Source organism: Carcharhinus amblyrhynchos, unplaced genomic scaffold (assembly GCF_965287045.1).
Source record: "Carcharhinus amblyrhynchos unplaced genomic scaffold, sCarAmb.v2.hapA scaffold_934, whole genome shotgun sequence".
NCBI classification, from domain to species: Eukaryota; Metazoa; Chordata; class Chondrichthyes; order Carcharhiniformes; family Carcharhinidae; genus Carcharhinus; species Carcharhinus amblyrhynchos.
This window is the reverse complement of record NW_027650674.1, coordinates 9982-22084: the sequence shown is the minus strand read 5'-3', so window position 1 is coordinate 22084 and position 12103 is coordinate 9982. Positions and strand designations below refer to the sequence as shown.

Below are 12103 nucleotides of genomic sequence, written 5' to 3'. Positions count from 1 at the left end.
GGATTGTAGGGGCTGGAGGAGGTTACAGAGATAGGGAAGGGTGTTGGGGCTGGAGTGGGTTACAGAGATAGGGAGGGGGTGTAGGGGCTGGAGTGGGTTACAGAGATAGGGAGGGGTGTAGGGGCTGGAGGAGGTTACAGAGATAGGGAAGGGTGTTGGGGCTGGAGTGGGTTACAGAGATAGGGAGGGGGTGTAGGGGCTGGAGTGGTTACAGAGATAGGGAGGGGTGTAGGGGCTGGAGGAGGTTACAGAGATAGGGAGGAGGTGTAGGATGTGGAGGAGGTTACAGAGATAGGGAGAGTTATAGGTGCTGGAGGTGGTTACAGATGGAGCTGAGTGCAGCGGGATGAGTGATGGGCAATGACTGATTAATGTGCAGTGAGTGCTGGATATAAGCAACCAATGGGTGTTTTGGGAGCTGATGGGTGCACACGCCACGCATGCAAGCACCCAATCAGACAAATGCTCACGTGCACAGACAAGCTCTCTCACACACACATACACACACACGGACACGCTCCCGCGCACACGGACCAAGGCCTTTACTCAATTTTACACTAATAAGGGATAGAAATGTTGCAAAAAAACACAAAGATAGGGACATCAAATGGAATTCCCTTCCTCCCAGCCTCCAACATACTTTCCCTTTAACCTTGTCTCCTTGTCTTTTAGTTATCTTCACGCCAAGAATATCATCCACAGGGATTTAAAATCGAACAGTATCCTTTTAGCATTTAATTCCCCATGGCAGGCTCTTCCCTTCTCGCTTCTGGTGGAAGGCACGAGGGCATTGGGCCTACTGGAGGCCCAAACAGCTCCTCTGCGATACCATCCTGTCTCCTGCAGTGACAACAGGAGGAGTGCACACCTCTCCTCCCTGACACTAGGGGGCACCCTCAACCTGTCCTGCAGGCAGGTATGGGGGACAGGACCTGATACAGGGGTGGGGGTATACCTGGTCTGCACTGGAGAGGGTGGTGGAAGGGTCAGTGCTGGAGAGGGGTGAAGGGTCAGCGCTGGGGTGAGGTGGTGAAGAGTCAGCGCTGGGGGTGATGGAGGATCAGTACTGGGGGGGGTAAAGGGTCAGCGCTGGGGTGATGGAGGGTCAGTACTGGGGGGGTAAAGGGTCAGTGCTGGGGGTGATGGAGGGTCAGTACTGGGGGGGGTAAAGGGTCAGCGCTGGGGTGATGGAGGGTCAGTACTGGGGGGGTAAAGGGTCAGCGCTGGGGGTGATGGAGGATCAGTACTGGGGGGGTAAAGGGTCAGCGCTGGGGGTGATGGAGGATCAGTACTGGGGGGGGTAAAGGGTCAGCGCTGGGGGTGATGGAGGATCAGTACTGGGGGGGTAAAGGGTCAGCGCTGGGGGTGATGGAGGATCAGTACTCGGGGGGGTAAAGGGTCAGTGCTGGGGGTGATGGAGGGTCAGTACTGGGGGGGGTAAAGGGTCAGTGCTGGGGGTGATGGAGGATCAGTACTGGGGGGGGTAAAGGGTCAGCGCTGGGGGTGATGGAGGGTCAGTACTGGGGTGGGTAAAGGGTCAGCGCTGGGGGTGATGGAGGGTCAGTACTGGGGGGGTAAAGGGGTCAGCGCTGGGGGTGATGGAGGGTCAGTACTGGGGGGGGTAAAGGGTCAGCGCTGGGTGTAGTGAAGAATCAGTGCTGGGGGTGGAGGGGTGTCAAGGGTCAGCGCTGGAGGGTGAAGGGTCAACACTGGGGTGGGGGGGTGGGGGCGGTGTGAGAGCCAGTTGAAAGGTTTCCCTTCACGACTGTTGTTCAGACATTTTCCTCCATGAGGGGTTGACGGTGAAGATCGGGGATTTCGGGCTGGCAACGGTGAAGTCGCGATGGAGTGGTTCCCAGCAAGTGGAGCAGCCCAGTGGCTCCATACTGTGGATGGTGAGTACAGCCGATCCGCGGCATCCTTTGGCATCAACACCCCTCCCAACTCCCATTCTCCCCCCCCCCCCCCCCCCCCCCCCCCCCCCCCCCCCCCCCCCCGAACCTGGGCCATCAATGCCTCCTCACACACACACCTCCCCCCCTCCCCACCACCACCGAACCAGGGGCATCAATATCACCACCCCCACCCCAGCCCAACGAACCCGGGGCAGAATATTGCCCCTGAATCTGGTAAGCCCTGAGCAGAAATATCACATTTGGCAATAATTGTGTGTGTGTGTGTCTATAAATGTCAGTTTTTGTGTATCTGAGTTCATGTATGTCTGCCTTTGTGTATGTGCCTGTATGCAGATGTGCCCGCATGCCCCTGCCTTGCCGTGTTCCCCTGTCTGCCTGTGCGCCCCTGTGCTTGTATGTGCCGTGTGTCTCGGCGTACCGGTGTAACTTTGCACACACATCTTGCCGTGTGCGTTTGCACAGGCCTGTGTTTGTCTGGTTAGTTTTGCGGGAGTATGAATCTGTGTCTCTCACACACACATCCCTGCCTGTCACTGAGTTTTCCTCTGCCCTTCCGTTCTCTCCCAGGCTCCAGAGGTGATCCGGATGCAGGACAATAATCCGTACAGCTTCCAGTCCGACGTTTATGCCTATGGAATAGTTCTTTATGAGATCATGACAGGCACACTGCCCTATTCACACATCAATAACCGAGACCAGGTATGGGCACGGATACACAGCAGCCAGGCTGGATAGAGAGTGCCTTCGAATGTGGCAATCACAGTACCAGACTTGGAACCAAGGAGGTCTACATCTGCTGAGGGAGTTGGTCAGTCAGTGAGAGACCAGGGAAAGAGTTAGTGATGGAGCAGAATCCAGGGAAAAGTTAGCATAAATGGGTCTTTTCCTGATCGGCACGCAGTAACTGGCGGGATTCCACAGGGATCTGTGTGAGGATCCCAACTGTTCACATTATGTATTAATGATTTGGAAGAGGGAACTGAATGGATTATCTCCAGATTTGCAGATGATACAAAGTTGGGTGGGAGGGTGAGCTGTGAGGAGGATACAGAGATGTTTCAGTGTGATTTGGACAGGCTGAGTGTGTGGGTATCTGCATAGCAGATGCAGTATAATGTGGATAAATGTGAGGTTATCCACTTTGGGAGCAATAATAGGAAGACAGATTATTTGAACGGGTTTAAATTGAGAGAGGTGGGTACTCAGCAAGACCCTGGAGTCCTCGTGTATCAGTCGCTGAAAGTAAGCGCACAGGTACAGCAGGCAGTAAAGAAGGGAAATGGTATGTTCTGTTTCATAGCAAGAGGATTTGAGGAGAGGAATAGGGATGTTTTGCAGTAATTGTACAGGGCATTGGTGAGGCCACACCTGGAGTATTGTGTGCAGTTTTGGTCTCCTTATCTGAGGAAGGATGTCCTTGCTATAGAGGGAGCACAGCGAAGGTTTACCAGGCTGATTCCTGGGATGGCAGGTCTGTCATATGAGGAGAGACTGAGTCGGTTAGGATTATATTCACTGGAGTTTGGAAGAGTGAGAGGGGATCTGATAGAAACTTATAAAATTCTAACAGGGTTAGACAGGGTAGATTCAGAAAGAATGTTCCCGATGGTGGGGGAAGTCCAGAACTAGGGGTCAGAGTTTGAGGATAAGGGGAAACCTTTTAGAACTGAGGTGAGGAGAAATTTCTTCACCCACAGGGTGGGGAATGTGTGGAAGTCACCACCATAGAAAGTCATTGAGGACAAAATGTGTGGTTTCAAGAAGAAATTACATATCGCTCTTGAGGCTAAAGGGTCAATGGATACGGGGGGTGGGGAGATGATCAGGATATTGAATTGGATGATCAGCCATGATCATAAGAAATGGTCAAATGGTTTACTCCTTTTAGTTTCAATGAAAAGGATCAGCGATGGACAGGGAAATGGAGAAACGTTCCCTCAGCACTGACCCTCCCACAGTGTGGCGCTCCCTCAACACTGACCCTCCCACAGTGCGGCGCTCCCTCAGCACTGACCCTCCCGCAGTGCGGCGCTCCCTCAACACTGACCCTCCCACAGTGCGGCGCTCCCTCAACACTGACCCTCCCACAGTGCGGCGCTCCCTCAGCACTGACCCACAGTGCGGCGCTCCCTCAGCACTGACCCTCCCACAGTGCAGCGCTCCCTCAGCACTGACCCTCCCACAGTGCAGCGCTCCCTCAGCACTGACCCTCCCACAGTGCGGCGCTCCCTCAGCACTGACCCTTCCACAGTGCGGCGCTCCCTCAGCACTGACCCTCCCACAGTGCGGTGCTCCCTCAGCACTGACCCTCCCGCAGTGCGGCGCTCCCTCAGCACTGACCCTCCCGCAGTGCGGCGCTCCCTCAGCACTGTCCCTCCCACAGTGCGGCGCTCCCTCAGCACTGACCCTCCCACAGTGCGGCGCTCTCTCAGCACTGACCCACAGTGCGGTACTCCCTCAGCACTGACCCTCCCACAGTGCGGCGCTCCCTCAGCACTGACCCTCCCACAGTGTGGCCCTCCCACAGTGCGGCGTTCCCTCAGCACTGACCCTCCCACAGTGTGGCGCTCCCTCAGCACTGACCCTCCCACAGTGCGGCGCTCCCTCAGTAGTGCACTGGTGCGCTAGTACTTCTGCTGGGGGATCTAAAATGGGACTTGAACATTCCACTATCCACTCGGGATAGTGCTCCCAGCTGAGCCAATACTCCCTGGAGAGGGTTAGAGTGCTTGTGGCTCTGCAGCGGGGACTCAAACACATGACCCTCTGTGTCAGGCCTATGTCAGACCCACTGAGCCAGTGGACAGAGTCTGTCAGTAGACTTCGAACTTTGGGAAAGGAATCCTTGACCACCAGGTATCAGGGAAGAAAATGAATGGAAGGGCAAATTCCTGTGGATTAGAGGAGGGAATCACCCAGGAGCCATGGAGGTTTATTTCAATCTATTCATGGAGCATTGTGCACCCATCCCTAATTTGCCCCCTTGAGAATGTGGTGGGTGAGTTGCCTTCTTGAATCACTGCAGTCCTGTGTGGTGTATCATAGAATCCCGAGAGTGCAGAAGCATTTGGCCCATCAGGGCAGCACAGTAGCACAGTGGTTAGCGCTGCTGCTTCACAGCTCCAGGGTCCTGGGTTCGATTCCCGGCTCAGGTCACTGTCTATGTGGAGTTTGCCCATTCTGCTCGTGTCTACATGGGTTTCCTCCGGGTGCTCCGGTTTCCTCTGACAGTCCAAAGATGCGCGGGTTAGGTTGATTGGCCATGCTAAAATTGCCCCTTAGTGTCCTGAGTTGCATAGGTTAGAGGGATTAGCAGGTAAATGTATAGGGATATGGGGGGGGTAGGGCCTGGGTGGGGTTGTGGTCGGTGCAGACTCGATGGGCCGAAGGGCCTCATTCTGCACTGTAGGGTTTCTATGACCTATGATCAAGTCTGCACCAACTCTCTGAGGAGTATCTTACCGAGGTCCTCTCCCCTGCCTCATCCTCAGTAACCCCATACACTTCCCATGGCCAATCCACCTAACCTGCACATCTTTGGACACTAAGGGGCAATTTAACATGGCCAATTCCCCTAACCTGCACCTCTTTGGACTGTGGGAGGAAACCAGAGTGCTCGGAGGAAACCCACGCAGACATGGGGAGAATGTGCAAACCCCACACAGACAATGACCCAAGCCGGGAATCGAACCCAGGACCCTGGCGCTGTGAGGCAGCGATGCTAAGCACTGTGCCACCCACTCTGAGGGAGGGAGCGCCAGGACTTTGACCCAGCGGCAATGGAGGACCAAGTGAAATATTTCCAAATCAGGATGGCAGGTGGCTTGCAGAGGCGGGCATCCAGGTGGTGGTGTTACTGTGTGTTGGCGCTGCCCTTTCCCCCTCTAGATAGAGGTGGCAGGATTGGGTGGCGCTGTTGAAGGAGCCTTGGCGAGTTGCTGCAGTGCATCTTGTAGACGGTACACACTGCTGCTGCTGTGCGTCGGTGGTGGAGGGAGTGAATGTCGATGGTGGTGGTTAGTGTGTCAGTCATTGTCCTGGAGGATGGCTGAGCTTCTCGCATCAGATGCACAAGGAGAGCAGAGTAGGTCGCACATCGGGGACCAAATCTGTGACGGACTGGGAACCCGGGGAGTGGGTGTGAGTGACCAGCCAGCGGTGGAAGCAGGACTGGGAACCGGGGTGGGGTGGGTGACAGACTTGGGTGGGGGGGACGCTGTGTGGAGGGTGGAGGGATGCTGATAGGAACCCGGGGCAGGAAGAAGAGACAAACGGGTATTAACACGATGCCTCTATCTCAGATCATTTTCATGGTGGGCCGCGGATATCTGACCCCTGACCTCGGTAAAGTCTATAGCAACTGTCCAAAGGCAATGAAACGACTGATTGTGGATTGTATAAAAGTGAAACGGGATGAACGGCCTCTCTTTATCCAGGTAAATGTCCAGCCCTCACCAGCACACAGGCAATTGTTTAAAGAATTATTCTCTGTCGGGATGTTAACAGTTGTGGTCTGCTTATCCTTACTTAAAGATGGATATATGGAGGCCATTCAGAGAAGGTTCCCAATTACCTGCTGAACTTGCATGCTGATGGGATAGGGAGACTGGAACTGTGCACAGTATTCCTGGTGGGATAGGGAGAGCGGAACTGTGCACAGTATTCCAAGTGGGATAGGGAGAGCGGAACTGTGCACAGTATTCCAAGTGGGATAGGGAGAGCGGAACTGTGCACAGTATTCCAAGTGGGATAGGGAGAGCGGAACTGTGCACAGTATTCCAAGTGGGATAGGGAGAGCAGAACTGTGCACAGTATTCCAAGTGGGATAGGGAGAGCGGAACTGTGCACAGTATTCCAAGTGGGATAGGGAGACCGGAACTGTGCACAGTATTCCAAGTGGGATAGGGAGACCGGAACTGCGCACAGTATTCCAAGTGGGATAGGGAGAGTGGAACTGCGCACAGTATTCCAAGTGGGATAGGGAGAGTGGAACTGCGCACAGTATTCCAAGTGGGATAGGGAGAGTGGAACTGCGCACAGTATTCCAAGTGGGATAGGGAGAGTGGAACTGTGCACAGTATTCCAAGTGGGATAGGGAGAGCGGAACTGTGCACAGTATTCCAAGTGGGATAGGGAGAGCGGAACTGTGCACAGTATTCCAAGTGGGATAGGGAGACCGGAACTGTGCACAGTATTCCAAGTGGGATAGGGAGATGGGAACCATGCACAGTATTCCATGTGGGATAGGGAGATCCAAACTGTGCACAGTATTCCAAGGGCAATGGGAATTGTGCACAGTATTCGAGGTGGGATAAGGAGACAGGAATCATGCACAGTATTCCACGTGGGATAGGGAGACAGAAATCATGCACAGTATTCCATGTGGGATAGGGAGATGGGAATCGTGCACAGTATTCCATGTGGGATAGGGAGATGGGAATCGTGCACAGTATTCCATGTGGGGTAGGGAGACGGGAATTGTGCACAGTATTTTGAGTGGGATAAGTAGACTGGAATCATACGTAGTATTCCGAGTGGGAGAGGGAGATGGGACTCGTGCACAGCGTGGTCTAGCCGAGGTTAGGTACACATCCCAAGTTAACAGGGATGTTTCTGTGTCTGTGTTCTTTGCTGCTGACCTCTTTGTGAATGAACTTTGAACCCTAGTCTGACCTCTTGCATTCTCCCTGTAGATCCTGGCTTCCATCGAGATGCTGCAGCACGCCCTTCCAAAGATCGAGCGGAGTGCCTCGGAGCCCTCGCTGCACCGGGCTGTGCAGGCTGAGGAAGTCAACCCCTTCGTCCTGACCACATCACGCCTTGTGCCTTCGTAAGAGCTGACCCCCCCCTCCCACCTCACCGCACCTCCAGCACCCCCTCCGGGCAGGAGGGAGGGGCATAGGAACTATCTCACCGAGACGGGGGACGCCTTTGGCTGGAGAAAGGGCAGCTCTCGAACCTCACTCGTGTAAATTTTATGATCAGTGACATTGACTGCAGGAGGCGGGACGTTCTAATTTAGCACCGGATGACCTGTCCGAGGTGAAGGGGGGAGCCTCGAGGGCGACCTTTAGTCAGTTATTGTTATTCCCTTTTACGTATACTTCCACCCAGCAGAGCAGCAGCCATCTCTTCCTGAGGGATTTTGGTCTTCCGCCTTTGTCAGGTACCTCTTAAGGATCTGAGAACTTTGCCCCTGGGGCTGGGGCTGGAGTGGGGAGGGCAGGGACAGGGGCTAGCTGCTGGGAGTGTGGCCGCTCCTCAGGGAAGCCCTCTGCCAGTTTCCTGTGCCACATTCATTCTCGGTGTTGGATTCAGCTGGAGATCACCACCACCCCACCGCCCCCCCCCCCCCACTTCCCCCCACCCCCAGATAATCAGAGACTAGGGACTTCTTACCCCCATCACCCTGCACCACCAGACTCAGACATTGTAGCCCTCTTCCCCCACACCACAGCTGGAGACTGGGACCTCCCCCCCCACCACAGCTGGAGACTGGGACCTCTCCCCCACCACAGCTGGAGACTGGGACCTCTCTCCCCCACCACAGCTGGAGACTGGGTCCTCTCCCCACACCACAGCTGGAGACTGGGACCTCTCTCCCCCACCACAGCTGGAGACTGGGACCTCTCCCCCACACCACAGCTGGAGACTGGGACCTCTCTCCCCCACTACAGCTGGAGACTGGGACCTCTCCCCCACACCACAGCTGGAGACTGGGACCTCTCCCCCCACCACAGCTGGAGACTGGGACCTCTCCCCCACCACAGCTGGAGACTGGGACCTCTCCCCCACCACAGCTGGAGACTGGGACCTCTCCCCCACACCACAGCTGGAGACTGGGACCTCTCCCCCACCTCAGCTGGAGACTGGGACCTCTCCCCCCCACCACAGCTGGAGACTGGGACCTCTCCCCCCCCCCACCACAGCTGGAGACTGGGACCTCTCCCCCCCCCCCCCACCACCACAGCTGGAGACTGGGACCTCTCCCCCACACCACAGCTGGAGACTGGGACCTCTCCCCCCACCACAGCTGGAGACTGGGACCTCTCCCCCACGCCACAGCTGGAGACTGGGACCTCTCCCCCACCACAGCTGGAGACTGGGACCTCTCCCCCCCACCACAGCTGGAGACTGGGACCTCTGCCCCACACCACAGCTGGAGACTGGGACCTCTTCCCCACACCACAGCTGGAGACTGGGACCTCTCCCCCCCCCCCCCCCACCACAGCTGGAGACTGGGACCTCTCCCCCCCCCCCTCCCCCCCCACCACAGCTGGAGACTGGGACCTCTCCCCCCCCCCACCACAGCTGGAGACTGGGACCTCTTCCCCCCCCCCCACCACAGCTGGAGACTGGGACCTCTCCCCCCCCCCACCACAGCTGGAGACTGGGACCTCTCCCCACACCACAGCTGGAGACTGGGTCCTCTCCCCACCACAGCTGGAGACTGGGACCTCTTCCCCCACCACAGCTGGAGACTGGGACCTCTCCCCCACACCACAGCTGGAGACTGGGACCTCTTCCCCCACCACAGCTGGAGACTGGGACCTCTCCCCCACAACAGCTGGAGACTGGGACCTCTCCCCCACACCACAGCTGGAGACTGGGACCTCTTCCCCCACCACACCTGGAGACTGGGACCTCTCCCCCACAACAGCTGGAGACTGGGACCTCTTCCCCACACCACAGCTGGAGACTGGGTCCTCTCCCCACCACAGCTGGAGACTGGGACCTCTCCCCCACACCACAGCTGGAGACTGGGACCTCTCCCCCACCGCAGCTGGAGACTGTAGCCCTGTCCCCCACACCACAGCTGGACACTGTAGCCCTGTCGCCCACACCACAGCTGGACACTGTAGCCCTGTCACCCACACCACAGCTGGAGACTGTAGCCCTGTCGCCCGCACCACAGCTGGAGACTGTAGCCCTGTCGCCCACACCACAGCTGGAGACTGTAGCCCTGTCCCCCACACCACAGCTGGAGACTGTAGCCCTGTCGCCCACACCACAGCTGGAGACTGTAGCCCTGTCGCCCACACCACAGCTGGAGACTGTAGCCCTGTCGCCCACACCACAGCTGGAGACTGTAGCCCTGTCCCCCACACCACAGCTGGAGACTGTAGCCCTGTCCCCCACACCACAGCTGGAGACTGTAGCCCTGTCCCCCACACCACAGCTGGAGACTGTAGCCCTGTCCCCCACACCACAGCTGGAGACTGTAGCCCTGTCGCCCACACCACAGCTGGACACTGTAGCCCTGTCCCCCACACCACAGCTGGAGACTGTAGCCCTGTCGCCCACACCACAGCTGGAGACTGTAGCCCTGTCCCCCACACCACAGCTGGAGACTGTAGCCCTGTCCCCCACACCACAGCTGGAGACTGTAGCCCTGTCGCCCACACCACAGCTGGAGACTGTAGCCCTGTCGCCCACACCACAGCTGGAGACTGTAGCCCTGTCGCCCACACCACAGCTGGAGACTGTAGCCCTGTCGCCCACACCACAGCTGGAGACTGTAGCCCTGTCGCCCACACCACAGCTGGAGACTGTAGCCCTGTCGCCCACACCACAGCTGGAGACTGTAGCCCTGTCGCCCACACCACAGCTGGAGACTGTAGCCCTGTCGCCCACACCACAGCTGGAGACTGTAGCCCTGTCGCCCACACCACAGCTGGAGACTGTAGCCCTGTCGCCCACACCACAGCTGGAGACTGTAGCCCTGTCGCCCACACCACAGCTGGAGACTGTAGCCCTGTCGCCCACACCACAGCTGGAGACTGTAGCCCTGTCGCCCACACCACAGCTGGAGACTGTAGCCCTGTCCCCCACACCACAGCTGGAGACTGTAGCCCTGTCCCCTACACCACAGCTGGACACTGTAGCCCTGTCGCCCACACCACAGCTGGAGACTGTAGCCCTGTCCCCCACACCACAGCTGGAGACTGTAGCCCTGTCGCCCACACCACAGCTGGAGACTGTAGCCCTGTCGCCCACACCACAGCTGGAGACTGTAGCCCTGTCGCCCACACCACAGCTGGAGACTGTAGCCCTGTCCCCCACACCACAGCTGGAGACTGTAGCCCTGTCGCCCACACCACAGCTGGAGACTGTAGCCCTGTCGCCCACACCACAGCTGGAGACTGTAGCCCTGTCCCCCACACCACAGCGGGAGACTGTAGCCCTGTCCCCCACACCACAGCTGGAGACTGTAGCCCTGTCGCCCACACCACAGCTGGAGACTGTAGCCCTGTCGCCCACACCACAGCTGGAGACTGTAGCCCTGTCGCCCACACCACAGCTGGAGACTGTAGCCCTGTCCCCCACACCACAGCTGGAGACTGTAGCCCTGTCGCCCACACCACAGCTGGAGACTGTAGCCCTGTCGCCCACACCACAGCTGGAGACTGTAGCCCTGTCCCCCACACCACAGCGGGAGACTGTAGCCCTGTCCCCCACACCACAGCTGGAGACTGTAGCCCTGTCCCCCACACCACAGCAGTTCTGTCTCTGCAACATTAGATTCTCCTTCTTGAAGGGACCCCAGCAAATTCCTGTCTTTCTTCTCGGTTTGGATACCAGATTTCTCATTCCTAATTTGCTGGAATTAAAGAGTTATTTTAAAGTTAGCTGTTGAAGGTATACAGCATATTACTGAATGTCCGCATCACCTCCTCACACAACAGTAACTGGATGCCCAGTGACCAGTCAGAGCTGGTCCCAGGAGGACTCGCTACTCCCCTTATCATATCCACTTCATCCCGGTATTCAACTCAACTAACTCCTCAACCCCTCGTTATCCAGAACAAATACTCTTAGGACAGGGACCGCACGGGGTTAGATACAGAGTAAAGCTCCCTCTACACTGTCCCTATCAAACACTCCCAGGACAGGTACAGCACGGGGTTAGGTACAGAGTAAAGCTCCCTCTACGCTGTCCCCCCATCAAACACTCCCAGGACAGGTACAGCACGGGGTTAGGTACAGAGTAAAGCTCCCTCTACACTGTCCCCATCCAACACTCCCAGGACAGGTACAGCACGGGGTTAGATACAGAGTAAAGTTCCCTCTACACTGTCCCCCATCAAACACTCCCAGGACAGGTACAGCACGGGGTTAGATACAGAGTAAAGCTCCCTCTACACTGTCCCCATCAAACACTCCCAGGAGAGGTACAGCGCGGGGTT

General features: G+C 57.0%; 1 protein-coding gene across 3 annotated transcripts in view; it reads left to right on the top strand.

Annotated features, from left to right (window-relative positions):
• LOC145340328 (serine/threonine-protein kinase A-Raf-like) overlaps nucleotides 1-8261 on the top strand; it is a 30833-nt gene extending 22572 nt beyond the window's left edge. For all 3 annotated transcript variants that reach the window (XM_080184781.1, XM_080184778.1, XM_080184779.1), the window contains exons 13-17: nucleotides 673-719; nucleotides 1777-1895; nucleotides 2484-2615; nucleotides 6218-6352; nucleotides 7610-8261. In XM_080184781.1, coding sequence (XP_080040907.1) covers nucleotides 673-719; nucleotides 1777-1895; nucleotides 2484-2615; nucleotides 6218-6352; nucleotides 7610-7750 — 574 coding nt within the window. In that variant the 3' untranslated portion in view covers nucleotides 7751-8261. The remainder of the gene's footprint in view (nucleotides 1-672; nucleotides 720-1776; nucleotides 1896-2483; nucleotides 2616-6217; nucleotides 6353-7609) is intronic.
• The last annotated feature ends 3842 nt before the right edge of the window (nucleotides 8262-12103 follow it).